The following is a 27,129-nucleotide window of genomic DNA, read 5'->3' as shown; positions in this document are numbered from 1 at the left end:
CAAGAAGAAGAGACAGGTCTGAGCCAGAAATATTGCTGGTTTGTAGGTGACCAAATACTTATTTTCCACCATAATTTGCAAATAAGGTTAATCTGCACTCAGCCATCTTTCGCACTCTTGATGATGGTAAGAGGTTTCCCCAGGCAAAGACCCTGGGCAGGTGTTATTTGTTAATATAGAAGAAGACAAACTCCTTCACACCGATAGGAGGGCTTTGGGAAACCTCGTACCTTGGATCAGATCTAGGATCTTGGAGGAGATTCTCAATGAGAAATCATAGGATCAGGCTTCTGGTCTCATCAGATGTGGATGAATCTCTGGATTCTGTTGAGACCCGGCATCAATCACTTCCCATGCTCCCACTGAAATTTAGTATATCTTAGTTTTATACACCACTAAAGTAAGCTTGGTCCAAGGCACGCTGTCCTGATCCCAGATATGTATTTGTCCTCTGACTGGGATGGATTTTCATTATGAGATTGGATTTATGACTATGTCTAAATAGTGGAAGGAAACCTCTGAAACTGTCGGTGCTGAAAAGGTCTGAGGACGGTTTTTAACCTTTGCCTCCCAGAGAGGTGATTAAGTTGGTGAAAATAATGCTGAGGGAAGCGAGTGACAGGTGTACTTGCATTGATGAAGAAATTGCCCACCTCCCCCTTGCTGTTATTTTTTTTGTAATTTTCATTACAGATACAACAGTTTTTGATCAAGTTATCCATGGGTATCAAAATAAGAAAAAAAAAAAGAGCTACATGCAGAAGAACCCTGCCCTAAGTGTTGCCCTATTACATAAAAACTGTACAAAATTCAGAGAAAGGAGGTGTAATGTGTAAGTAGGTAGGCATCATGCACATGTCTTATTTATCATAGTGGCTTAGGCACTATTTATGTTCACCCTTAAGGCAAAATAGGAGTGCATAATAAATACAATTTGATCTGCATATACAGCCAGGTAAGTGAAAAAAGGGAAAAGAATGGTGATTCCAATATTTTATTAGCCATAATCTGAAGATTAGGCTAGGTAAGCACTCACTTCTACTTTTTCTCCTATTTCTTTGCTTAAGTGAAAAAAAAAATAAAAAAAAAATGTGTCAATCAGAGAAAGGTAAAAAAAAATTAGCTTGTCAACGTGCTTAACCAAAAGAGGTTGAAGTAAACCTGTACAGTGCTCCTAATAAGACAATTGCACATTTCCCATCATGCTAGGCTTCATATGTATGACTTGTTTCACCTTTCCCTGTGGCTTGTGTATCCATCTGCCATTTGCAAGTAGCCTAGTTGTAGAGAAGGTGGATATTGCACAGCTCACCTGAGGACATGGTTCCTGTTCCAAGAGTAACCGCAAGCATGGCTATGATCTTATGTAACTAATTCTTCTAAGAATATTAAAAACCTATAATTAATATCCTTAATACAGCATCAACACCTTGAGCAACATTGAACATTATGTTTGTAATAGATAATTACTTTCCATGGCATGTAATAAAAAGGAAAACTGACCCAGCCCAGTGTCTTTACACACAACAAAAATCAGAATGAAGGATGAAGTGCCCCTCAGTGCTCAATGGAGTGTTAGTGGGCATGCTGTAGGAGTGCTCCAGTCACATCAGGGGGACTTCTCAGACACTTTTCTTGAAGTCCCATAAAAGTAAATACCCTTCTTCTCTGAAAATAAGCCCAAATGATACATAAACTGTGTTTTTAGGTGCTACGGTACAGAGATTATATCTGTTTAAAATGTGTTCCCCTCCAGCCTATCAGCTGAAGACAGCATGAAGAAAAAGGAAGGGGCTGCAGGGAAGAGGGAGCTGACAGTTTCCATGTACTACAAGCAGCTACAGGGACAAGAGGAAAGGAGCTTGTGTAAAGAAGGTGCTATTGCTGGACATTAGAAAAAATCACACTACAATTCAGATTCCAGAGAGTTCTGATCATATTTCAATAGATTAGGACATGATGGTATTTGGATAAATATTGTTTGTTTTTTTTGGTTCAATCATTTTATGTCTTATGTTTGGAGAAACACATGTAAAATACTGGTCAATCATGCAGGGCTGTGGAGTCGGTAAGGCAAACCTCTCACTCCTCAATTTCCCCCACATGGGGCGTGTTTAAGTAATACATTTACAGCAATTGTAAGGCTTTTTATCACCATTATGATACAATAACCAAGTTACTTAGGAAGCACATAAAAAAAATTACGACCTTATAGTGCAAAATAAGTTATATTTATTATGCAAAACACTATGTGGAAAAAAAACGAGTTTTCAACAAATATGGATAACATTTGTTTAGTGAGACTATGAACTTGTTCTTAGAAACAGTATCGCCTCCATCACATCCTCTTTCATGGATGACTTCTACAAACATGAACTCAGAGGAAAATCAAACTAAAACATCAAGTAGTATACAGAGAGAACAATCCTGCCTTAATCCAGTTTTCCTGATCTCTCTAGCAGTTCTAAGATAATTGGAAACATTCCTTCCCTGATCTCTAGGGGAAGAGCGCCACTACTGAGCACAATAAAAAGTGCACCCATATTCATCTTAACTAAAAGCCAACATCTTTATATCAGGAATAGAACAGACTTTTATAGGAAAGAAATATTCAGCACATAATGCACTTGGAACAATTTATTATATATTTTTGGAGTTGGTCCATTTTATTCTGACTCTGACCCCTTATCTCTGCAATTATTTAGATCATCACTTTATTCATGTGTAGCAGTTGTCGGCACCTGTTCTTGTGATCAGTGTGCTCTGTATACATGGACATACATGAAGTGCACAGTTATATACAACAGATTGCCGTCTATTCTGCATTTCATTGCTGCAGTATTGCAGGACGCCAATCTACACCTGAACTGCCTCACTTTCTACACTGAAAATCTGCATAGGATTCTGCAAGACAACGGGTATCTGAAATCCTCATTCCATTGTATGTTTATACTTATTTACATTTTTTCATAAATAGGTTTAAATTGCCTCTAGAATTTTTTTTTTTATTAAAACCTTTATAGAAAGTCCAAAAAAAAACTATGGAATGTCAATGAACAACTTTCTTTATTGGCTTTAGTCTTTCATTGGTCTGTGCACATTTTCACACATTGTACTGTAGTTGAATACCTGCTTTACCTTTATGGTCTTGTGCCTATACTCAATGCATGGAATCATTGACAAGTCATGACGCATTTCAAGTCCTTCCTGTATGTGTAGACAATTAGTCAATGAATTATATTTTGTTGAATACAAAACTTTCACAATAGCTGAAACTGTCTTCTTCTATCAAGTGTACTTGGGCATGATTCACTAAACAAGCAACCTGAAAGCTTCAGTAAAATCACGTGGCATGGAGGACAGTGTGTTAAGTTGAGCTCTTTTGTTGCTTGCTGACACATAAGCATACACTATACTGGCTCATTGCGTCTAAAGTTAGGAATTAACACAAATTTCAGGTTTGAAGTACTAAAAATGCTTAGTTCACAATGACTCTTAGATTGTTAGAAAACTAAAACAATTCACATATTGCGGATAGCAATATGGACACATGTATGGATGAAATACTTCAATAATAGCTACAATGCAAACTATGAAACTATGAACAGTGCGAACTATGAGCACTCTCCTATAGAAAAGGGAATATCAGGCCAGGAAAATGGACCATTGTTCTAGGTAACTGGCCACTTCATAGAATGAGTCCCCTTTTAAATAGTCCATGTTTGCCTAAAGAACAGATAGAAGAGGTTCTTAATGGAATATACCTTTCAAATCTGTGTTTGGAGTTGCATTCACTCAATGGTGGGATGCGGGGGGGGGGGGGGGGAGGAATGTTTCATTGTAGTCACAGCAGTTATCTGGTGTTACTCACAGAACTGTCACATTCTCCACATTTCCGACTTTTATACGACTTTTTCCTACCTACTCTACTTTATCCTTTTTCCTACTAATGCCAGATTTATCAAGGCAATCCAGATGTGCAAGTCAGACGTGCACATTTTTTAAATGGTTGCAAATTTGGCCGCAAACCCACTCCAGTTCCCTTCTAGCATGGAAAATACTGAAAAACTAGTAACAAGAAATCTGTGGTTTTTGAGCCACTTTTCAACCAAAAAGTTGCAACCCACAGCAAACTCTAACACCTCTTATGCTGGATTTATCAATCAGTCTAAGTCGCTATGATGACATGCTACACAGCTCCCAAGACTAGAAATGGTTGCACAATGCCTAGCTAATGATACTTCTGCCCAAAATTAGTTACTTAATTGTTTAATAAATAATACATAAAACAACTTCCCACACACAAACACTGCAAATAAGATTAGTACATAGTGCAGGATTTGTAATCTCAAGCCCAAGGCTACAATCAAGTTATCTGTACTAATGGTTATTGTAATAATAAGGACTGGATGACAAAGTAGGCAACCAGTACTGCATCCTATGTTACTACAGAGTTCAGTGTATAAATGTATGCAGTAAGCTCCCCCTGGTGGTGGCTCAAGGCACACAACATCTTATCTTTTAAATCTTCATCTGGGTAGATCAGAACATCTCCTTTGCATTTAAGGTAAAGCTGCCCATACACATTCAACAACTGATGGCCAACAGCTATTTTTCCTTAATTTATCATGTTTATTTTAGTAGGAAAGTCACTACCAAGAACTAGGAACAAGGCATCCAGAATGTTAGAAGCATGCACCTGCCATACATGTATGGGAGAAATGTTTTCTTTTTCTTTTAATTAATAGAGAAAATGATTGCTTCTAAATTTAATTAATTATCAAAAAGTCCATTAGCAATCATCAAGAGTTATCATGAATTCTAGGAGTCCCACTGGACAATTTAGTTATAGACAATAAGGCTGGGACTACAATGTGATCATAAAATATTTCTATAACCCCCCCCTTTCCCCAGCACGAGGAGTAATAACAGTCAATTGGGTTGAAGTAGGGATGTAGGGGGAGTAAAGGAACAGAAGCTTGAACCAGTATTTGGAAAGGAGGCGTGTGTTAGAATAGCCTTGATTCTCAGAAGCCACTGAATCAAAACAGCTCTTCCAAAAAGTCAAGGAGCAAGCAGCTGAGGAAAATGCAGGTTACCATTTTACGAACATATCGTTTTTGAGCAACCTAATGGCAAAGTCACTTTAAGAAATAATTTAGACGATGCCTTGAAGTGCACAGTTTACTAGGACAACTAGACAAGTCAGATGTAGGGATTCTATTTATATTACAATGAGAAAACGCTATATTGAAAGCTTCCTTTTATAGTAAGTCGACCCAGTGAAAATACAACAAAGCAAACATCCGTTAGAACTGTGTAAATGGTAGGACTAGCATATGTATTGTATTTCCCAAGTATACAACCAACTATTCATTGTTACAATAAAGAAAAACAAAGTCCCGGGGCTTATAAGGGTACGAAACGCTGTTTTCTCAAGACTTGTATGGTTGTACCGTCATTTGTTATGCCAGCGCTGTGTGCAGGCATTTTATCTTTACAACTGTACGTGTTAGGGAAGCATGCCATCTATATTGTTTCTCTATTGGAGCTATGATAACATGTCACTGTAATCCTTAGCATACTGACAAAAGTGTTCTATTGAAGGGGAGTATTGTGCTTCTCTTACCTCCAGAAAAAAAAAATTGGAATAAAAAAATATTTTGAAAGAAAATAGCACGTCCATCACAATCTATCTGTAACTAGGCATATATACAGTAAATAAATCATGTCTGCACAAAGTGTCCCGCAAGGAAGGTGATAAATATTTTCCTTTCTTTTCACAGAACAGATCCTGTGGAGAGATTGTCTACACAGCAATGAATAATCAATTTATCACACTGTACACAGGATTGTTACAGTAAATGTATGTTAACTTATTCTGCTGGATTAAACATCAAGTCCAACTACAAATAAGCCTCCTAAGATTTCAAAGTGTGGACACAGTACAGACAAACACAGGTTTACTGGGGGGAAAAAGCTTTTCCATTTTTTTTAGGCCTTCATAAAAGGAAAAAAAATATTGTGGAAAATCTGTTCTAAATTAGGTGGAAAATATGAGAAATCTATTGGACCTACTATAGCTCCCTGTTGTTATTGCCATGAGTGTAAGGCATTATAGGGAACAATATTTTCCAATTGTATAAAAAGTGCCTCCTCATAAAAGAGAGAAAAACCATCCCGACAAATATTATTTATATTTATATATATATATAAATATATATGTAATTTCTGGACACAACAGGTGCAGTTTAAGAAAAGTGGGTGAATCCGTAATATATCAAAGATTGAACTTGATAACTCCAAGTCCAGCCGCAATTTAAATAGTAATTAAAACTTTGAAGCTTTTTTTTTATTTTGCAAAAATGAATAGAGTTAATAGTAAACTCTGCAATATATGTCATTAACTGAATACTTCATTTTGTTCTACTTTCTCCTGTAGTGAGATGTATATCTTAGGTTCACCTATTTCAGTCAGATAAGAAGGCTAATGATAGACTCTTTCCATACCTAAAGAATATTTTCCCTTGATGGTTCAGCTCTATAAAAGAGAACAGACTATTCAGAGACTGACACTTTATCATGTCCCTTTATCTCTCATCTGAAATAAGGAAGAAAGGCAGGGGGAAAAGAAGGACACATGAACAGATTTCTTTTATAAAGTATATTACAAAGTTTATTATTATCAACTGCACTATTGATTTATGCAGTTTTGTTATAAGTTTAGTTTTGATTTAAATGCCTTTTACTCCTGCTACACACAAGGATAATGTTACACATATCCCCAGGGTTAATAAGTAACACTGTCTGCAGCTTTGTATGATCAAAAATGCTGGTAGAATGCCTTTAATGGATGCCTGTTTTATTTATAAGGAATATTTCAGATTATAAAATGGAACAAGCATTGTGGCTGCACATTCATTAATGAAGGACTACTGGACATACTATATACTAGTGAATGTGACGAGGTAACACAGTAGTACACATTCACAGATTGCTAAAAGTGCACATCAAAAGTAATAGCTTCCCCTCATTGACACTCCTACTTCCACAATGAAATACATCACAAATGTGTTATAAATGTACAGTATATACTACTCACGGGTAGCACTTTATATGCATGTAGTTCAACGCAGACTAAGAAAATACACATACCTTTGAGATTTTCTTAAGTATCTTTTACTGTCTCTATTTAGAATTAGAATATGTAGGTATTTCTTGGCAGTATTAGGTTTTTGGGAAATGTGCCAACAATTCAATGTTTGTTGTTAAGAATAATCTCTGATCATAAATGTGAGGCTTACAATGATTTAGTAATACAATTTTACCGTATATTTGTGTGTCTCCATATACAAAGAGATAGGTTTGGATGAAAAATGCTTCAAGTTGCAGGTCTGTACTGGTAGTCATTTATTCAGGTACTTCTGGATCACAAGACTGGGAACAAAACTTTCCTCAAGTGTTTTATACGCTTTTACCAAAGTTAACACTAGACAGTCTTAAAGGGACTCTTTCAGGGCAATTTAGGACACTGAACCACCCACAGATGGATATGGACCGGTTAGGTGTCCCAAACCTATCAATATAACCTATTATCTTAATCATAAACATGTTGGGGATATATGCACCCCTGGAGAAAGTCATACACTTTTTGGTCCATTCTTTTTCCCACAAAACAAGTGAAGTCAGGTGTTAATTATAAGCTTATTATGAGTGCATGCACTGCAAAGCCTTTTTTATGAGATGTTATCCCATGTTTTTTTCGGTGAATTGAGGACAATGATTCTTTTTCAAAAAGGAATAAATCTAGGTACAGCATTGTAGGCCTCTCTACAGGTCAAGAAAAAGCCGGAAAAAAATGGCAGAAAAACAATAATATATAATAGAAAAACAATATTATATGTATGTATTGCAGTTATTTTTAAGTTTATAAAATGTTGCAATTGCACATTAGTATATTTACGCCTATTTGTTAGTAGGTAACCCATGCAATTTTTTACTTTAACTAACTTACTTCAGAATAGTTGTGTTAATTCAGATGCAAAGACAGATTTATGAAGTGTGACTGTCCAAGGGGTGGAGGCTGGTAATACAGAGGAGGTGAGGAGCTGGAGGGGATGGGAGATGGTGGAGGTTGGTAATACAGAGGGGGTGAGGATCTGGAGGGGATATGAGATGGTGGAGGCTGATAATACAGAGGGGATGAGGAGCTAAGGGGAGGCTGTGAGATGGTGGAGGCTGGTAATACAGAGGGGATGAGGAGCTGGAGGGGATGTGAGATGGTGGAGGCTGATAATACAGAGGGGATGAGGAGCTAAGGGGAGGCTGTGAGATGGTGGAGGCTGGTAATACAGAGGGGGTGAGGAGCTGGAGGGGATGTGAGATGGTGGAGGTTGGTAATACAGAGGGGATGAGGAGCTGGAGGGGATGTGAGGTGGTGGAGGCTGGTAATACAGAGGGGGTGAGGAGCTGGAGGAAATGTGAGATGGTGGAGGTTGGTAATACAGAGGGGGTGAGGAGCTGGAGGAGATGTGAGATGGTGGAGGCTGGTAATACAGAGGGGGTGAGGAGCTGGAGGGGATGTGAGATGGTGGAGGTTGGTATTACAGAGGGGATGAGGAGCTGGAGGGGATGTGAGATGGTGGAGGTTGGTAATACAGAGGGGATATGGAGCTGGAGGGGATGTGAGATGGTGGAGGTTGGTAATACAGAGGGGGTGAGGAGCTGGAGGGGATGTGAGATGGTGGATGTTGGTAATACAGAGGGGGTAAGGCTGGAGGGGATGTGAGATGGTTGAGGCTGGTAATACAGAGGGGGTGAGGAGCTGGAGGGGATGTGAGATGGTGGAGGCTGGTAATACAGAGGGGGTGAGGGGCTGGAGGAGGCTGTGACATGGTGGAGGCTGGTAATACAGAGGGGGTGAGGAGCTGGAGGGGATGTGAGAACATGCATACTCTATGTTAGAGGCTAGCTGGCTACTTTTGTCCTGGTAAGGGCTTTTCAGATGCGTGAAACTGTGATATTGGCTTCAGTCCGTTGTATATATTCCTTAATATAATTTCGCCCCTTACCTTGGTGATTGGTTTACTACCATTATTACTCAGTGCTCTGTATGACAGCCCAGTGCGTATATTATACTGGAATGTTCCCTATTTCTCTGTAATGTGTATGTACATTACAAAACTTCTAGTAGTGGAAGCTCTATTTTCCTTATATTTGGGTTGCACTTTCTAATACAGTTTACAGGACTACAATCATAGCTAATGAAAGAACAGGATTTCCTCGTCATGCGATTTCTGCGTAGTGAAATATAATTGTATGATATGAACAGTTTAATTGTCAATAAAAATTTTAATTAAATTAATTTAATGAAAGTGGATTATATAATACGTAATATAGGTAAAAATAAGAATAAACCTGCTTACCTGACATCTTTTTCAAGCTTTGAAATCTGGTCTTTATGAGAGTCTATTTGGGTGTCTCTTTGACGAACAGATTCAATGAGGTATTGGTACGGCTGATGAACTTGACTTAAGAGGGAGTTTGTTCTATCCAACTGTAAAATGTGTCAAAAATAGGATGTGTATAAGATGATTTATACTTGGATAAACAGCTGAGTACTTCCAAAATCCTCCATCTTTCTACACTTCTATAATAACATCTTAATAATCCGCTACACTTCACCCCATAAGCAACACTACTACCACCCCTATCTTAGCACTGTCTGTTGTTCTACTTGGATTCTCTTCTTTGTTTAGGCAAGTATAGTTTTTGCTAAAGGGAAACAGTACTGTAACATTTTCTACATTGTACTGCAAATGACATTCTGATAGCGCTTTATTGAATGACTATGTTAGCTTAACGCAGGCACCTAATGTGAGAATATGTAAACCGAGTTAATGAGTCACTCTTATTCAATATTAATAATACATTCATGCTACACTTTGTACTAATCCAGGGTGGAAGTTTCTTTAGATGTACAGTGACAAGGTACATGTATTGCTTATTACTTTAATCATATGGTTATGTAAATGATTTATTACAACATTACTATTACAGTACTGGTAATAAAACAGTCATAATACAACACAGATTTTACAATTTGGGGATTTCTAGTACAGGTCACATACATTTAAAAGGCTTGTGAATGAAGTTACAGTATGAACCTGAGATGCAATCTAACCTTTACAGGTGAACTTAAAACTAATCCCCCATGAAAATCCATCCTGATAAACCAGGATGTTATTCACGCCCCCCCCCCTTCCTTCTAAAATCAACGTTTAAAATCATGCAAAGGAGGCGGAGGGGCTACCCAAGCCCCTTTATCATCTGGCTTTACAGACTGTAACACTGTCTTGTCCTCAGGAGGTACTCAATGCACCAGACTGTAAAGCCAGATCACAGTAACCCCTCTAGCTCATTAGCATAATTTAAAAAGTTGATTTTAGAAGGAAGGAGCCATGGATAAGAAGATTACCACAGTCACGGTGCCTGGATCTACGAGTAAGGGGTTTATCATGATAGATTTTCAATGGTAAATTTCCTTTAATGCCACTTTCTCTAAACTTCTGAATGCTCAGGTCCAACTGTTTAATGTTTCATTACTTTTTGCACAACTGTTTTCAAATGAACACAGTTCATGAGTCACCCCCAATAAATGTCCTAGTTCTATTAAAATGAGTATCTAAACCAATACCTAAGACCTAAGATCAAGACACCTAATTGATCAGAAGTACTTTGCCATTGTGAGGCTTCTATCAGGATGTTCTCAGGCAGAAGTGGCCACTGAGCATAGAGTGTCACAGAGAGTCCTCAGCAGGTGACAGCCGAGAGACTGGAAGAGTGACAGAAAGGCATAGAAGTGGAAGTCCTCTGGTCACATCCCTCAGTGATGACAATTTCATTATGAATGATTCCCTGCAGAACTGGATGATGAATGCCACACAACCCCAGATACATTTAAGGGAGGCAAGAGGCACCCAAGGGTCACATCAGACCATTCTAAACCATTTACATCACTGTGGTCTCCAACTAGACAACTTGTAAGGTCACCTGAGAAGAATGGGGTGCCATACATGAGGAGACAATTCGTCGAGTGGAGTGACCTCATAGTCAAGCTGTAATTGATGCTTAAGGCCATATGACAAGTTATTGAGACATTGATTATTTGTTTTGTAGGCTTTTTTTTCCATACATTGTTTGAGATGAGGAAATCACCATTGCATGTTTCCACTTAAATGGCCTTTCTTGATATAATATCACTGCAGCGTGAACAGCACTTTGCATAAATTTCACACAAAAGTCAAATATCCCTGACTTTTTTGAGTAGTGTAAATTATGAACTTGCAGCTGAAGGTCAGGTGGATGAATTGTCATGCTGGTGACACTGATGAAAATTCACATCATCTGTATTAATGATGGTTGTTTGGGGAAAAGAAGTGTTTTTGGATAATATGGGTTCAAAGAAATAGGTGTACATGAGCGCGGTCAAGGGCAGCACACTTCATTTCATTGTGCATGCCGGACACCGGACATTGAGGCTTCATCAGGCACATCTGCGGACCCTGGCACCTTCCCACTACGTGTTGGGAGAACAAGCAGAAGTAAGCTTATGCATAAGGCCCTGAACACCAGCTGTATAAAGGCATGCTTGTGGTATAGTGGTCCTGGAAAGTTCCAGTGATAGGACTGTTTGTCTCCATACAGGGAAACGTGTTAACAAACACTCTTTTTGTGCATTCGTAAAAAAGATACGCCACAAATGTGCTTCGTGGAAAACCCCTTCGAGTTAACTTGTCTTACATAGGAAAAAAGTCCTCATTATAAGTTTGACAGTTGTAACTTTATTAAATGTTTCCAAGATACTGTTACGTAAAAGCAAACACATATCAATGTTCTACGGGACAAAGGAGCCTGAGAACACTGACCATGCCAGTAAAGCAAACAAATACATGGCTGTGTTTGCACCATTCACTATTCATTGACACATTCTTATTTGAAGATCTCAAATGCTTACATGCTGTTCTATGTATTCAGTGTACAAAATCAAAGCAGCTAATGTGGCATGAAGTATTAATATATGTGAAAGTAAATTAATTAAAATAAAGTCATGTATAATGCATATTAACAGCTTTAGTTGCAGGTTAAGGCAACTTATCATTGTATAAATGCAGTGTACTCTGCATGTTATAGAACAAGAGGAGGAGACTGACGTATAGCTTTGTGGGTATACTCCAAGTATGACTTGCATAATATTATTAGTATGCAACTATGCTATTAGAGTTACATCCATTCCCAATCCAAATCTATCCCTTCCCTTCCTTGGTTGAACTTGATGGACATATATCTTTTTTCAACCTTATTATGTAAGAAGACCAACCCCATGACTACATGGCTCAGCACAGAAAGGGCAAAGAAAAGTAAAACTAAATGACAACAAAAATCTGCTCAGCTCCTGCTGTATGAACAAGCTGCAGGCAGTTTAGACTGCATTCTCATAGACACGGTTTCAGTTTTAAGAAAATCAACTATCAAAATTAAGCATGGTAAACCATAGACCCAGGCACTGTGATTGTGGTAATCTTCTAATTGTTACCCATGTTCTTCTTACTTCTAAAATCAACTTTTATCATTATTTTTAAACCAGAAGGGCTCATGGGGGGTGCCATCGTGTTGTAGATTCACTTCTCCCTCTCACTGTGTGCAGACACTTCATCTGCTGGATTGGGAAGAGGGAGGGGGAAGTGCTGAGGGAGCAGAGGGGAGAGTGAAACAGAATAACAGCTTGTGAATCTACACCACAGAGGGGTTCTGGTCATACCCTCAGAGCCCTTCAAGCTCATTATCACAGTTTAATAATTGATTTTAGAAGGAAGGAGGCCATGGATAACAAATATAAAAAGATCACCACAGTGATGGTGGCCCTTGATTTACGAGTAAGTGGCCCATGATCTATGAGTAAGTGGCCCTGGTTTATCATGCTTGATTTTTTTTTTATGACAGATCTCTTTTAAGTAGTTCCTTAGTACTGTGAGCAAATTGGAGCCTAAATGACATTATTTCTACGAGGAATGTGAATAGATGTAATTCATAAAATATAGGCAATAATAAAACAATTGCCTGTCACTTTTATATGATTTAGGACCATCAGTATTCTACTACAGTGTTTCTCATCTCCAGGCATCTGCTTTGGACCTCGGAAGGTGCTCTGGTGATGAGCTGAATGCATGACATTTGTTCCCCTGACATACCCAGTTAGTGGAGTGTTGGGAAGTTAATATTTGGACCCTTCTCAATTGTTATCAGATCTAATACTGGATGACATCATCATATACAATACTTTTTCTGATTAAGGATGGTAAAACTATTTGTGGCTGTCATCTATTATTGTCCAGAGGAGTCCAAAATAATGGAAGGGAATATTAAAATTATCACTAGGATAATTAACAAAACTGTATCATATGAATAGGTAATCAATAGAAAAGATATGAATATCCCTTTAACTGACTATAGTACATAAACCTGATTTTAACTTGGAAACAACATAGGCATTTGCCCAAAGAAATATATGTATGAATGTTTCTTACACTTGCCAGTTATTTCTTCAATATCTTATGGTATGAAAATACAATCCATAAATCACAGATAATGCATCAGTAAGATAGGCATGTGCAGATTACATGCTCCATACATAACTGGTTGATCGAGAATGTCACATTTATGCTTGAAAACTGAATATGACTTATTTCTGGAGGGTAATTTTTCTTTTGATCTTGAATCTATATTTCCATTACAAACAACAGACAGAAAAATGTCTGACAGACATCTGTATGTCATCTTCAAAGCTGGCCATCCTGACTTTAGAGTCGATTTACTTACTTCCAGTGAAACTTTTGTAGTTTGCTCCCTCTGGTTCTCCAAATCTTTAATGAGCGAGGAGTTTTGTCTCTCCAGCTGCAGAAGTCTTCGTGCCAGGTGAACACTAACAAGAAAAAGTCATAAGAACATTTTAAAAATTCTGTGAAGCAAAGTCTTATGCTAGGCATATAACAAGGCCATTCCCCTCAACTCTTTCACTTACGTGCTGTCTCATCAAAGCTCAGCTCTCCCCAATGCCTATATATATGACACCTATAATGTAACCATATCAACATAGACGACCATCTATAAAGTTCTTTCTACAAATCACAGACTCCAGCGAAGTTCAATAGGATTCCAATGTTGTTTTCACTCTCCAGTGTTCCGGTATAACTGGCAGGTGGTTAATGCAGCTTACGGTGATGTCACTAATTATTGCCACGGATCTGGATATTTGCATCATTATGCACATAGTAAAAGTTATGTTTTAACTTCACTCGAACCACCATTTTAAGGTTCAAAAATAGCCCAGACTATTTGCTTAACTATTGTCATCGATTCAATTCTTTGGCCAAGCAAGCAGTGAGGTGGCACTGACTACGAATGCTTCAATACGATTAAGTGTTGCCTGGTAATGACATGAAACCTCATGGTAAATATTTAGGCCCCTTCGCATTACAATTAAATATTTCAACATATTTTTCACTAGAAAATGGTTGTACTGGGTCCATGGCTTATTAGCATAATTTTTTAAGCCTTTTTCTTTGTAAAAACAAGGTCATAAGAAGCAAAAAGAGAAGGGATCCCACTAGAAGGGGACACACACCAGCATGTAAGGGTTCTTGGTTTATAATCCTTGATTCTGGTAGTAGATTTCTTTCAAAGGGGCATTCCCATCTGTGCATTCATTCACATTTAATTCAATTCATCTGTCATTTACAAACATTTCTTTGGATGTCATTAAAAAAATTCCCCTGTGTGAAGATAAGTTCCCATAAATGTAGTCATATGGTCACTTAAAAACAAAGGACAACTGTTCTTGGATACGACCGCTGCTGCTTGAAGTGACAGCACAAATACTAAATGCCCGAAGTTACTGCATGTCCATAGCCATCCTGTGGTAATGAACGCAGAATCCAGGTGGTCACGCAGTGTTTAATAGCGGATACCTAAAACTGCTGCCATGGTGCAGGGGTGGTAACATTGATACATTTATGGGAAATTATTTCCACACAGGAACCTTTTTTTTAATAACATGCAATTGAAGAAGTGTTTATAAATGGCAAATTAATTCAATTAAATGTGAATGCACAGATAAGACTACCCCTCTTATTTCATAAATTGTATACATTCTAAAGCACAGAATAAAAATGTAATTGTTAAAGCAATTGTGTAAAGCAGTCCTTTGAAACAGAAAACATCGAAACAATGAAATGTCCAAACCAGAGTCCTGATCTAAACCCAATAGAACACCTCTGAAAAATCCTTAGTGACAAACTTATGGCCAAGAAACCCACAACAGTCACAGAACTGTGGAAGAGACTAGAAGCAAAGTGGACCAAATCCCACCAGAGCCGTGTGAGAGACTGTGATGTCCTGTGGCTGCAGATGTGCTGAAGTCTTTCACAGCAAAGGCCTGTGCACTTCTGCTGATTGGTGACTGATGTCACCTGCAGAAAATGTCATTCTAATCTTTCTCTGTGCTACAGTCATTGCTGTTCTCTTATTTTGATCACCACTTTTTTTTTGCAAAATAAATGCTTTATGTCAATATACTTTGGTTATTTTGTTAAACTGCCATAAAATGTTCATCAATGGAGAATACATTATTTCTAAAAAAGTAATCATACATTGCGCTTTAATTTTGATCTCCAGTGTAAATGTACTAGAGGAGCACAGACCAATCATGCAGAGTAATAGTCAGAAATACCATTCCTGTTAATATAATTATGCTGTATGGCAGAAATGACCACCCAACAAACAATAATTTCATCATTTATCAGGTGATCCTTGGCATAAGTCATTTATCAGGAATGACACACCAGAAGAAAGTTAATTCCAAGTAACTGCCCTGTGTAAAGGGGCCTTAACCTTACATGTGTCCATTATATTGTGCATTGTGGTTTTAGCAGTTTTCCCCAAGGCAGGTTCCCTCTGTAATTATAAAACACCTCCATAAGCCTCTCAAACAATGAATAATAAGCCCTTCACAGTTAAGACCAAAACAAGAAGCAAGACACAGGTCTCAAAGCAAAATGAAAAAATGTAAAATACAGTCATGCCAACAATAAAAAGCAAACAAGCGGGGGTCAATTAGGACAAAATGTCCCTATGCAAAATAAATAGAGCACCCCAAGGCAATCTATTCATATACCCAGTTTCCCTGAAAATAAGACCTAGTGCAATCTTTTGATGCTTAGAAATAAGCCCCCCCGCCCCACCTTAAAATAAGACCTAGCAGCAGTAATAGCTACAGCTCTCGCCATTTCACACATTATTCTTGATAGATCGTTTACATACTCCAAGAGATTGAAGAGATTGGGGCCAATGATTCGAAAAAAAAAAAGTTACAATGAAATGAAAAAAAAAAAAAAAAAAGTTACAATGAAATGAAAAAAAGAGTTACAATGAAATTAAACATGAAATTCAGAGTTTGGAGAGTTTATGATGAGGGTCCTGAAGATGAGGTTACAATCGTCTTAAAATACTAGACAAATGTACCATGGATTGTTGTACATGGAAATAAAGTCACAAGGAATTCTTCATGGAATTCAGATTTTGGCCGGTTATGCGGAGGTAATTGTGATGGCATGACACATATAACATATTAATAAATGTAGGGTTTTTTTTGTGCAACAATAAATTAGAATTTGTGGTCAATGAAAAATAAGACATCCCTGAAAATAAGACCTTGTGTCAAAAAAAATAATTTTAGACACGGTCTTAGATTTAGGCAAACCAGGTATATGTCAAATAAAAATTCAGTCAAGAAAAGTTGTTCATTGTTATATAATTACTATAACAGAATATGGTCCAGTTCACATCTTTGTTAGGTTTTCAGTTATTTCCTTCAGTGGTCAATAACAGAACAGGTGCAAGTCTTTCCATTATCCCCAACCACTCTGTAGTTGCCTCATCTGGTTTTGCCTCACAATAGGTGAAGACCTGTGAACTGGCCCTGATATCTGTAAAATATTCGAACCATAAACCAAAGTTAACAAATTGTGAAATCATATATACCGCATATACTAAGCACTCGCCTTATACTCAGGTGTATAAAAAAATTAGTACTCACCTCAGTACATTCACCCCTGGCGTCCTCTTCTCACCCGGTGCGTCTTCTCGACACAGCTGCGGCCTCCAGAGGAATGTCCATGGTGTTTGCCTGCACGCACGCACACGCGGATTGACGTCCATCATCGGACAGCGTCACGCTGCGTCGTAGTGTTTGCATGTGGGCAGGCAGCATAGACGTGCCTCTGCCCGCACTGCCGGAAAGATGGAATATGCGGGGAAAAGATGAGCCGCAAAGTGAAGAGGGCGTCGGGGGTGAGCACCAGAGGTGAGTACCAAGTTTATTATTTTATCATTAAAGGGGTCTCTGCAGGACATTTATTTGTAATTGAGGTCTCTGCTGGACATCTATTTAAGGGTGTCTCTGCTGGAAATGACTTTAAATCGGGGCTCTGCTGGACATTTTATTGATGAGGGGAGGCTGCTACTGGACATTTTTTTTTTAAAAGAGTAGTTGCTGCATTTTTTATCCTAGGCTTATACTCGAGTCAATATACTTTCCCAGTTTTTTGTGGCAAAAACAGGTGCCTCGGCTTATATTCGAGTATATGCGGTAGATTAATATAAACCAATAGTAAATGGATGCAACAAACTACTACCACTAGTCATAATGCTTACATATCGGGTAGATTTAGGCCAAAGTACAATCACATTTCTGTGATCGTCAAAATTAGAAGGCTGGAGATGCATATCTATACATGTTATTACACATGTGACCATTACTGGCATGTAGTATAATAATAATGGCACATGTCTTCAGACACCTGTAAGGAGGTAGCCATGCAGAGCATGCTGGGAGTCTCTATGTGACCAGTTTCTCTGCAACTGAATCCACAAAACCTTTACAAAGCAAACACATTCACCACCATTATGAAGGTGTACAAAGCAAGCAAAGAAAAAAGGCTTAAACCTAAACCATTATGTCAAGAATTGAGCACTAAGCACAATATGTATCTTCACTTCATTTGCTTTGAAAAGCTTAATAATGAATGCTAATGACAGGAGGTGAAATGTCAGGACAGGAAAATGTACAACCAGAAAATCTTGTTTTCTTCTTTCAAGATGAGCCTTGAGTGAAATAAAAACATTATGCAGATACTTTTCAAGTTTCATCAAGTTTCTGTAATGTATAAATTAAACCTATGAAGACCAACCTGTCCTCAATCCGCTGTTAAGAAATGTCGGAGACAACAAAAATCTTCTTTCCCCATGGAAAACTTTAAAATTTAAGTCAATATGAGTTATCATTGAGGCAAATTAAGAATAAACCTCAATTTTCAAGAAAAACGGGAAACAATGCTACCAACATCTCTACAAAACACACACCCAATAAAAAGGGGTAAAAGATTCTTGCAGATCTTTCAGGACATTTTCACACACTGCATGTAAATGTTACATTAGGATTTTAGTACCTCTCTGACTGCACTTATTCCCATTTACTTTTCATCTGGGAAGAAACTTCTTTAAAGGTTTGTCTGTCTGGCACAATGACTACTTGTGAGAAGGCTGCAATGACAATAACAGGATTACACCATATCCATCAGCATTAAAGGGAGTCTTGACAATAATAATCTGCAGGCAGTGCTAAGTAACCACCATGGATATCTGTGTAACCATATATTTGTGTGTGTCTATCGAGTAGCAGCAGGACTGTGCTAAGTGACCTTTTAAATCAGGGTTGTAGCTCCTGCAAGTGCATTGGGTGGGTAAGCGGGTCCTAGTGCTGCAACAGACGCAGCAGTGTTACACTGCTAGCGTTATCAGAAACCTCAGATAACAGTAGCAGACACTGCCGCGATGGACACTAGAGACTGTAAGTGGTCCGACCATCCGGCATATTATTGAGAGGGCGGTCCGAGGCGTCACGTCTCCCACGGCCACTCCATAGGCCGGCGGTGACTGTTGAGCGTCATGAGTCACCGCCCTTAGCCCTGAATAGTGTACACCTCAGCAGTGTCTTCTAGCGTTATCAGAGGTTTCCGATAATGCTAGCAGGGAACAATGCTGTGCCTGTTCTAGCCCTAGGAGTTGCTTACTTTAGTAAGCAGCCCCTAGTGCCAGTTTTACAGGTGACCGGTCCTCTTTAAGCTGTAACCATTTAAAGAAACCTGGTGGCAAGTGTTTAACTTTCCTATGCAACATTACGTTTTATCCATTCAAATCAATAAGTTGTCCGAATAATGGAGGTCAGGAATGGCCCTCCAGCGCCGAGTTCCTAGTATCCATCTCCATTCTTGCAAAAGATGATGAACCTGTACATAAGGCCTTCTTGTATTAAAGGGACATAGCATACTCAGCAATTAATAAATTAATTCTAAATATTGCTACGTTTTCTCAGTTTTCTCCAAAATTCTTGATGATTTATAATGGGCAGAATTATGAAAGTAACTGTAGTTACCCAAAAAGAACACCCGACCAGAAAAGGAGTAAGTGCTCAGAGCACTATAAGAAATCTATAACTAAGCATAGCAATGGACATATACAAAAAATTTGGCAACAAAAGAATTCTGTAATATCTGCAATCAATAAAAATATTAAAAATAGTTATCCAAAATATACTGTGAAATCCCAAGATGACAACCCAAGTTACACAGTGGACAATATTAATAGTGTATGGTCTCCGAACATCTCCTCTAGACATGAGTATGGTCATCGCCAGGGGTGGTCTCTTCCTTGTTAATTGTGACTTTCACTCTAGACGAAAACTCAAGTTCTAATCTGTACCCAGGTATTAATCATGTGATCACAAGCCTTAAGATACCTACTTTCACTTTTTGTTTATGTTTTACCTACAGGATATTGTCTATTCTTGGTGTCAAATAGAATGGAAAGGCAAATTCCCTTTGTCATTGTGAGAGAAAAGAATACATTTTGTAATATGTCTCCACATCTAATACAGTACGTAAGTTGTATTGAGTTTTCTCAGTAGACTATCCTACACAATCCCACTACTCAGCATTTATAGCCTTGAAAAGGGTTTGCTTAGCTGCTGGGAATATCCTTAAAGGGAACCTGTCAGCAGAGATTGACCTAATAAAGCACTACCACTATGTTGTGCAACAGATTAACACATTCCTAATCATGTTTCTTTGATGAGCAAATGAGGTGCATCATCCAGAAAAATCAATTTTGAAGTGAGATGTAAAATGTTTTTAAAAAGCCAAAGACGCTGAAAATTTTGTACTGAACTCGAGCTCAAATTTCCTCTGAATGCTCCTGTTGATGATCCTGCTCGATCATCACAAGGTGGGCTCATGTGAAGACTGGTGCAGAAGAGACATTCTTGGTTGGGAAAGGTTACATTCAATGCTGAACTCTCCAACTCAAGACTTTATGCAAACAATTTACATCTGGCGGAGGTCTCCATGCTGGATCATGAAAGGAACATGGAAAGAGTTTAACTCCTTGACAACATACTGATAGTGGTTTATTGGGTGAATTTCTCCTGCCAGGTTCCCATTAAATTGAAAAGCAAGCAACATTACCAATGTTTTTGAGTTTCTAATGGAAAATACTAAACATTTCTGTACATACTTGCCATAAAGCCAAGTATACTGGGTTTACATATTTACTTTACATTTACATATAGCAGAATGCTAGGGTTTAGATCTTTACTTTACAAATCTAGTCAGATTCAGTGGATTTCATGCTTCCTGGGTATGAGCTAAATCTATTGCCAGATGTTGAATCATGGCACTAGCATCAGCCAAAGGTTTTCCTGTAGCAACAAGACAGGACAGAAAGAAATCCATGTTTTTTATAGTTGATATATTATTAAAGGAACATGTTATGATAGATGAAAATACATAAAAATCAATCTGCCACGATAGTTTAGAAGCACTGAGGAGTAACATACATGGTAATGAATATATGCATGCACTTTATGCATACATACATGCACACATTATATATACACATCCATATTTCAGGGGACTTTATCAAATGCTTGTCATTAAAAACCTAAAAAAAAGGTTTGTAACCAGCTCACCATGCAAGATGTCCATATACAAGTCTCAGCACGGACAAATATCCTGGGCTGAAAAGGGGTTCAATGTAGCAGATGGGTGTGAAAAATGTTGTGTGAGAAACATTGACGTAGTTTATTTCAATCCATAAAAAATAGTGGAGAAACGTATGTAATTTATGTGTCCATGTGTCCTTAGTCATGAAGTTACCATGAAGCTTCTGAAACGTGTAAATGGACACACTTTTCTGCACCGTATTTGGTTTGAAATAAACTACTAGGATATTCAGTCTTGCTAGATACCTCTTCATTTTTCAAACCTATGGAATATATAAACTAAGCCTACTGTAATAGCTTCCCCCACTTAGAACATTCTACCTGTTTGTTCCCCCTTTGAAACAAGGCAAGAGAGAGTGGGGCAGATTTACTTACCCGGCCCATTCGCGAGCCCCTTGACAAAGTCCTGCCGGACGAAACACGTGTCGGGGAGGTGCTGGGAAGCATCCTCTCCTCAGCGCCCTCATACTCCAAACCCACCAGGTCAGGTACAGGTCATTATTTCCCTCTGTGCGCTCCATGTTTATGCATTGCGATATTCTTCTACATTACCTGCTTCTGTCATGTAATTTGCACCTTTTGGCTATGCACTAAGCACTTTAAATTTGTCTACTTCCTTGTCAGCCATTGTGTGCTCGCTGCCCAGCACCTAAAACTACACTACCCTTTTGTTATGTTCTATTTTTAAAAAAATGACTTCAATAAATTTTTGCATTTTTATTACAATTTATGCTCATCTTTTTCTATTGGTGTTACTAGGATATTCAGTCTTGCTAGATACCTCTTCATTTTTCAAACCTATGGAATATATAAACTAAGCCTACTGTAACAGCTTCCCCCACTTAGAACATTCTACCTGTTTGTTCCCCCTTTGAAACAAGGCAAGAGAGAGTGGGGCAGATTTACTTACCCGGTCCATTCGCGATCCAGCGTCGCGTTCTCTGCACTGGATTCGGGTCCGGCCGGGATTCATTAAGGTAGTTCCTTCGCCGTCCACCAGGTGGCGCTGCTGCGCTGAAAAGCATCGGAACGTGCTGGAGTTCACCGGCTCAGGCTGAGTGAAGGCAAGTGCAAGCTCCGCAACAGATTTTTTGTTTTAAATGCGGCGATTTTTCCGAATTCGTCGGGTTTTCGTTCGGCCACGCCCCCTATTTCCGTCACGTGCATGCCAGCACCGATGCGCCACAATCCGATCGCGTGCGCCAAAATCCCGGGGCAATTGAGGGGAAATTGGCGCAAATCGGAAATATTCGGGTAACGCGTCGGGAAAACGCGAATAGGGCCCTTAGTAAATGACCCCCAGTGTGTTTGATTTTCCGGCCATGACTATGGTGCACCAAAATGCTCACAATATTTCTCTCTCTGAAGTGGTTCAGTTTCACTTATCGTATATACTCCAGTATGAGCAGAGTTTTCAGCACAATAAATGTGCTGAAAAACCCTAACACGGCTTGTACTCGAGTCTATGAAAAAAAAACCCTCTGTACTCACCTTTCCACACCCCCCCCCCATGCAGATCCTCTTCTGTTTTTAGGTCCAGACCCATCTTTGGGTTCCCGCGCGCTGCGTCGCACACACCATGACATCAGCTGCTCATAATGACATAATGGTATATGGGGTGGCAGGGGGGCAGGCACTGGCTATATACAAGGTGGCAGGCACTAGCTATATACAAGGGGGCTCCTAGCTATATACAAGGGAGCAGGCACTAGCTATATACAAGGGGGCTCCTAGCTATATACAAGGGAGCAGGCACTTGCTATATACAGGGCCGACGCCATGGATCCAGAGATATTCAGGTTTAAAGGGAGGTGACATTTTTATATATAATAATCATTCCCGACAGCAGTTTAAAAGTTAATAGCTCTGTTTTCCTGACACTCAGAAACACAAATTTGGATTCATATAAAAGAGGAGACTCTCTTCTTTCATAGAAAAACAGAAGTGAGGTTCTAGGTATCACAGAGCCAGAGATACAACTCTCTGAATTGTGCTACACCCCCTCCAGATTCTTAGCCATCAAGCTACAGGGAGAATTAGCTGCACCTCACAGATAATGGAAATATTCATTTTATATGTTACAACTTTTTGATAAGGAATAATATCAACTAATAATCATGTTTTAACACTACTCTATGCAGAACTATCTAAGAACACACATTCTCTCTTATTGCCTTATATTTTGTGATATATATATTTTTTTTTGCGAAAATTGACTGATACGATGAACATTCGATCTTCTTCGCCTAATGTCACTATTATATATTAGGACCGCGACCCAGAACATGTCCATAAAGCTATATATAAGTTTTTCACACCATCCTCTATTATTTACACCTATGTTATGACGTTCTCACTCAAATTCTTATGAAGCGCGGAGGGTTCTGTTATTGTGCGGATAATACAATGCTGCACATCCAAAAGTGACTTTTGTTATGTCATTAGCTTGGTTTATGGATATATAGTTATTTATTTGGGTCACCGTTGTGTAAGGGAGAATACAATGATAGATCTGTGCGACGCTCAGTGCAATTTTCAGCAAAAACAGTTTGGTGTCCCCTGTGGATGTAATGTTCCCTTTGCTGCATATTTTGGTGAATATCCACATGTGGGGTCTGTATGATCTCCTCACATCTTACTGTTTAAGGAAAATATATTTTATTTATATAAGTATTCTGGATTTGTACATATTTTAGAGGAAATTTTGAATGTTAATTGCCAAATGCATCGCCTGGTTGACTGCTTTCAAAATTATACAGGTTTTATGGCTTCTTTACTTTTTATTCTGTTTTATTGCTATACTTTGCAGGTTGTGTCTGTCTAAAAATTTGTAGCTGAAAAGCAGATACTGTATATACTCGAGTATAAGCCAACCCGAGTATAAGCCGAGACTCCTAATTTTACCACCAAAAACTGGGAAAACCTATTGACTCGAGTATAAGCCGAGGGTGGGAAATGGATTGGTCACAGACCCCCCCCCCAGTATATAGCCAGCCAGCCCCCTATAGTATACAGCCATCCCAGCCTGCACCCAGTAGTATACAGCCACCCCAGCCTGCCCCCAGTAGTATACAGCCTGCCCCCAGTAGTATACAGCCTGCCCCCAGTAGTATACAGCCTGCCCCCAGTAGTATACAGCACTGCCCCCAGTAGTATACAGCCTGCCCCCAGTAGTATATAGCCTGCCCCCAGTAGTATATAGCCTGCCCCCAGTAGTATATAGCCTGCCCCCAGTAGTATATAGCCTGCCCCCAGTAGTTTACAGCACTGCCCAGCTTGCCCCGAGTAGTATACAGCACTGCCCAGCTTGCCCCCAGTAGTATACAGCACAGCCCAGCCTGCGCCCAGTAGTATACAGCACTGCCCAGCCTGCGCCCAGTAGTATACAGCACTGCCCAGCCTGCGCCCAGTAGTATACAGCACTGCCCAGCCTGCCCCCAGTAGTATACAGCACTGCCCAGCCTGCCCCCAGTAGTATACAGCACTGCCCAGCCTGCCCCCAGTAGTATACAGCACTGCCCAGCCTGCCCCCAGTAGTATACAGCACTGCCCAGCTAGCCCCCAGCAGTATACAGCACTGCCCAGTTTGCTCCCAGTAGTGTACAGCACAGCCCAGCTTGCCCCCAGTAGTATACAGCACAGCCCAGCTTGCCCCCAGTAGTATACAGCACAGCCCAGCCTGCCCCCAGTAGTATACAGCACAGCCCAGCCTGCCCCCAGTAGTATACAGCACAGCCCAGCCTGCCCCAGTAGTATACAGCACAGCCCAGCCTGCCCCCAGTAGTATACAGCACTGCCCAGCCTGCCCCCAGTAGTATACAGCACTGCCCAGCCTGCCCCCAGTAGTATACAGCACTGCCCAGCATGCCCCCAGTAGTATACAGCACTGCCCAGCCTGCCCCCAGTAGTATACAGCACTGCCCAGCCTGCCCCCAGTAGTATACAGCACTGCCCAGCCTGCCCCCAGTAGTATACAGCACTGCCCAGCCTGCCCCCAGTAGTATACAGCACTGCCCAGCCTGCCCCCAGTAGTATACAGCACAGCCCAGCCTGCTCCCAGTAGTATACAGCACAGCCCAGCCTGCCCCCAGTAGTATACAGCACTGCCCAGCCTGCCCCCAGTAGTATACAGCACTGCCCAGCCTGCCCCCAGTAGTATACAGCACTGCCCAGCCTGCCCCCAGTAGTATACAGCACTGCCCAGCCTGCCCCCAGTAGTATACAGCACTGCCCAGCCTGCCCCCAGTAGTATACAGCACTGACCAGCCTGGCCCCAGTAGTATACAGCCCAGCCCAGCATTAAAAAAATAATAAACTTATATACTCACCCTCCGGTGGCCCCAATCTGCAGCGCTGTTCCCCCGATGTCCGCGCGGGTCCTCTTCTGGCTTCTGCGCACGCGATCTATACATCGTGCTGGGCGCCGCCACTGTTGTCTCCTGTGCGGCGCCCAGCGCGATGTACAGAAGACGGGCGAGGCAGCCAGAAGAGGACCCGCGCGGACATCGGGGGAGCAGCGCTGCAGATCGGGGCCACCGGAGGGTGAGTATATAAGTTTATTATTTTTTACGTGTTGTGTTTTAACTTGTGACTGGTGTATAAGCCGAGGGGGCGGTTTTCAGCACATTTTTTGTGCTGAAAAAAATCTGCTTATACACGAGTATATACGGTATCTAGTTAAGTAATGATAGCATCTGGATTTATTTATGTGAACCTATCAATATAAGGAAATTTGTGAACTCTACACATATCCATCTATTACATTTTGGAGATGTGAAGGTAAATATTTTCTGTTTGGAGCACATTTTTTGCCATCAAAGTAAAATTTTAAGTTTTTTTTTTTAATAAAATATTTCAGCTTGAATCAAAATTACATGAAGGCGCCTATGTCTATAGACTCTATAATGCAATTTTGAAAATGGGGCGATTGTCTGCTTTCAAAATAGTTCAAAATATGTGGTTTGTTGGGTTTACTTTAATTCTTTTTGCTGTATTTTTTATTTAATTTTTAAAACGTGAAAATTGTAAAAATTGCTCTGGTCAATAATGCCAAATAATATCCAGAAATGCCTGGCGGTGAAAGGATTAATACCCCTTGGTTGAATTCCCGGGTGAAGATGCTTATCATCTATCATCTATCTGTCTAGTTATCCATCTCCTATAATCTGACCATGTATATATCTCGCTTTTTCTCTATTTTTTAATCAATCTCCTCTCTCTCTTCTACTGTATTTATATCTCATATCCATCTCCTGTATATATCATCTACTTTATAGTTCTGCATCTAGAAATCACTATCATCTTTCATATTTATCTTCTATCATAATAATTATAAGTAATAATACCTTTATATATAATAATTATTACTTATAATTATTATGATAGAAGATAAATATGAAAGATGATAGTGATTTCTAGATGCAGAACTATAAAGTAGATGATATATACAGGAGATGGATATGAGAGATAAATACAGTAGAAGAGAGAGAGGAGATTGATTAAAAAATAGAGAAAAAGCGAGATATATACACAAAGATTACGCAGAACAGTCCCTGTTCCCAATGGGGCTCACAATCTATTCAACCTACCAGTAATTTTTTGGAGTGTGGGAGGAAACCGGAGGACCCGGAGGAAACCCATGTTAACACAGAGAGAACATACAAACTCTTTGCAGATGTTGAACAGCGCTGCAAGGCTGTAGTGCTAACCACTGAGCCACCGTGCTGCCCATCAATCTCCCTATCATCTATCTCCTACAAAATTACAGTTTGTTTTACCATACTAAAGGGAGCCTCTTGCTGACTTACTGGTCATAAAATAGTTTTATTTTGGGGCCTCACTTTTAGTTTTGCCCAGGCCCCCACTTTGTCTAGAACCGGCCCTGGCTATATACAAGGGGGCTGATGGCTATATACTGAGGGACATGGGCTGCTGTCTAAATTACGGGGGCTACTGGC

General features: G+C 39.6%; 1 protein-coding gene across 4 annotated transcripts in view; it reads right to left on the bottom strand.

Annotated features, from left to right (window-relative positions):
* Positions 1-27,129, bottom strand: part of PIBF1 (progesterone immunomodulatory binding factor 1) — a 113,065-nt gene that overhangs the window by 23,464 nt on the left and 62,472 nt on the right. The window contains exons 14-17 of one of the 4 annotated variants that reach the window (XR_011853118.1): positions 13,879-13,981; positions 9,426-9,556; positions 6,511-6,601; positions 3,154-3,207 (exon numbers count right to left, since the gene is read on the bottom strand). Coding sequence is in view for 2 of the 4 variants with exons in the window: in XM_072135333.1 (XP_071991434.1) it covers positions 3,174-3,207; positions 9,426-9,556; positions 13,879-13,981 (268 nt within the window). In the remaining 2 variants the exon portion in view is untranslated. Of the gene's footprint in view, positions 1-3,096; positions 3,208-6,510; positions 6,602-9,425; positions 9,557-13,878; positions 13,982-27,129 lie in introns of those variants that run through there. The other 3 variants (XR_011853117.1, XM_072135333.1, XM_072135332.1) reach the window with 3 other exon arrangements.

Source organism: Engystomops pustulosus, chromosome 2 (genome assembly GCF_040894005.1).
Source record: "Engystomops pustulosus chromosome 2, aEngPut4.maternal, whole genome shotgun sequence".
Taxonomy (NCBI): Eukaryota; Metazoa; Chordata; class Amphibia; order Anura; family Leptodactylidae; genus Engystomops; species Engystomops pustulosus.
This window is presented reverse-complemented; position numbering and strand designations above follow the sequence as displayed.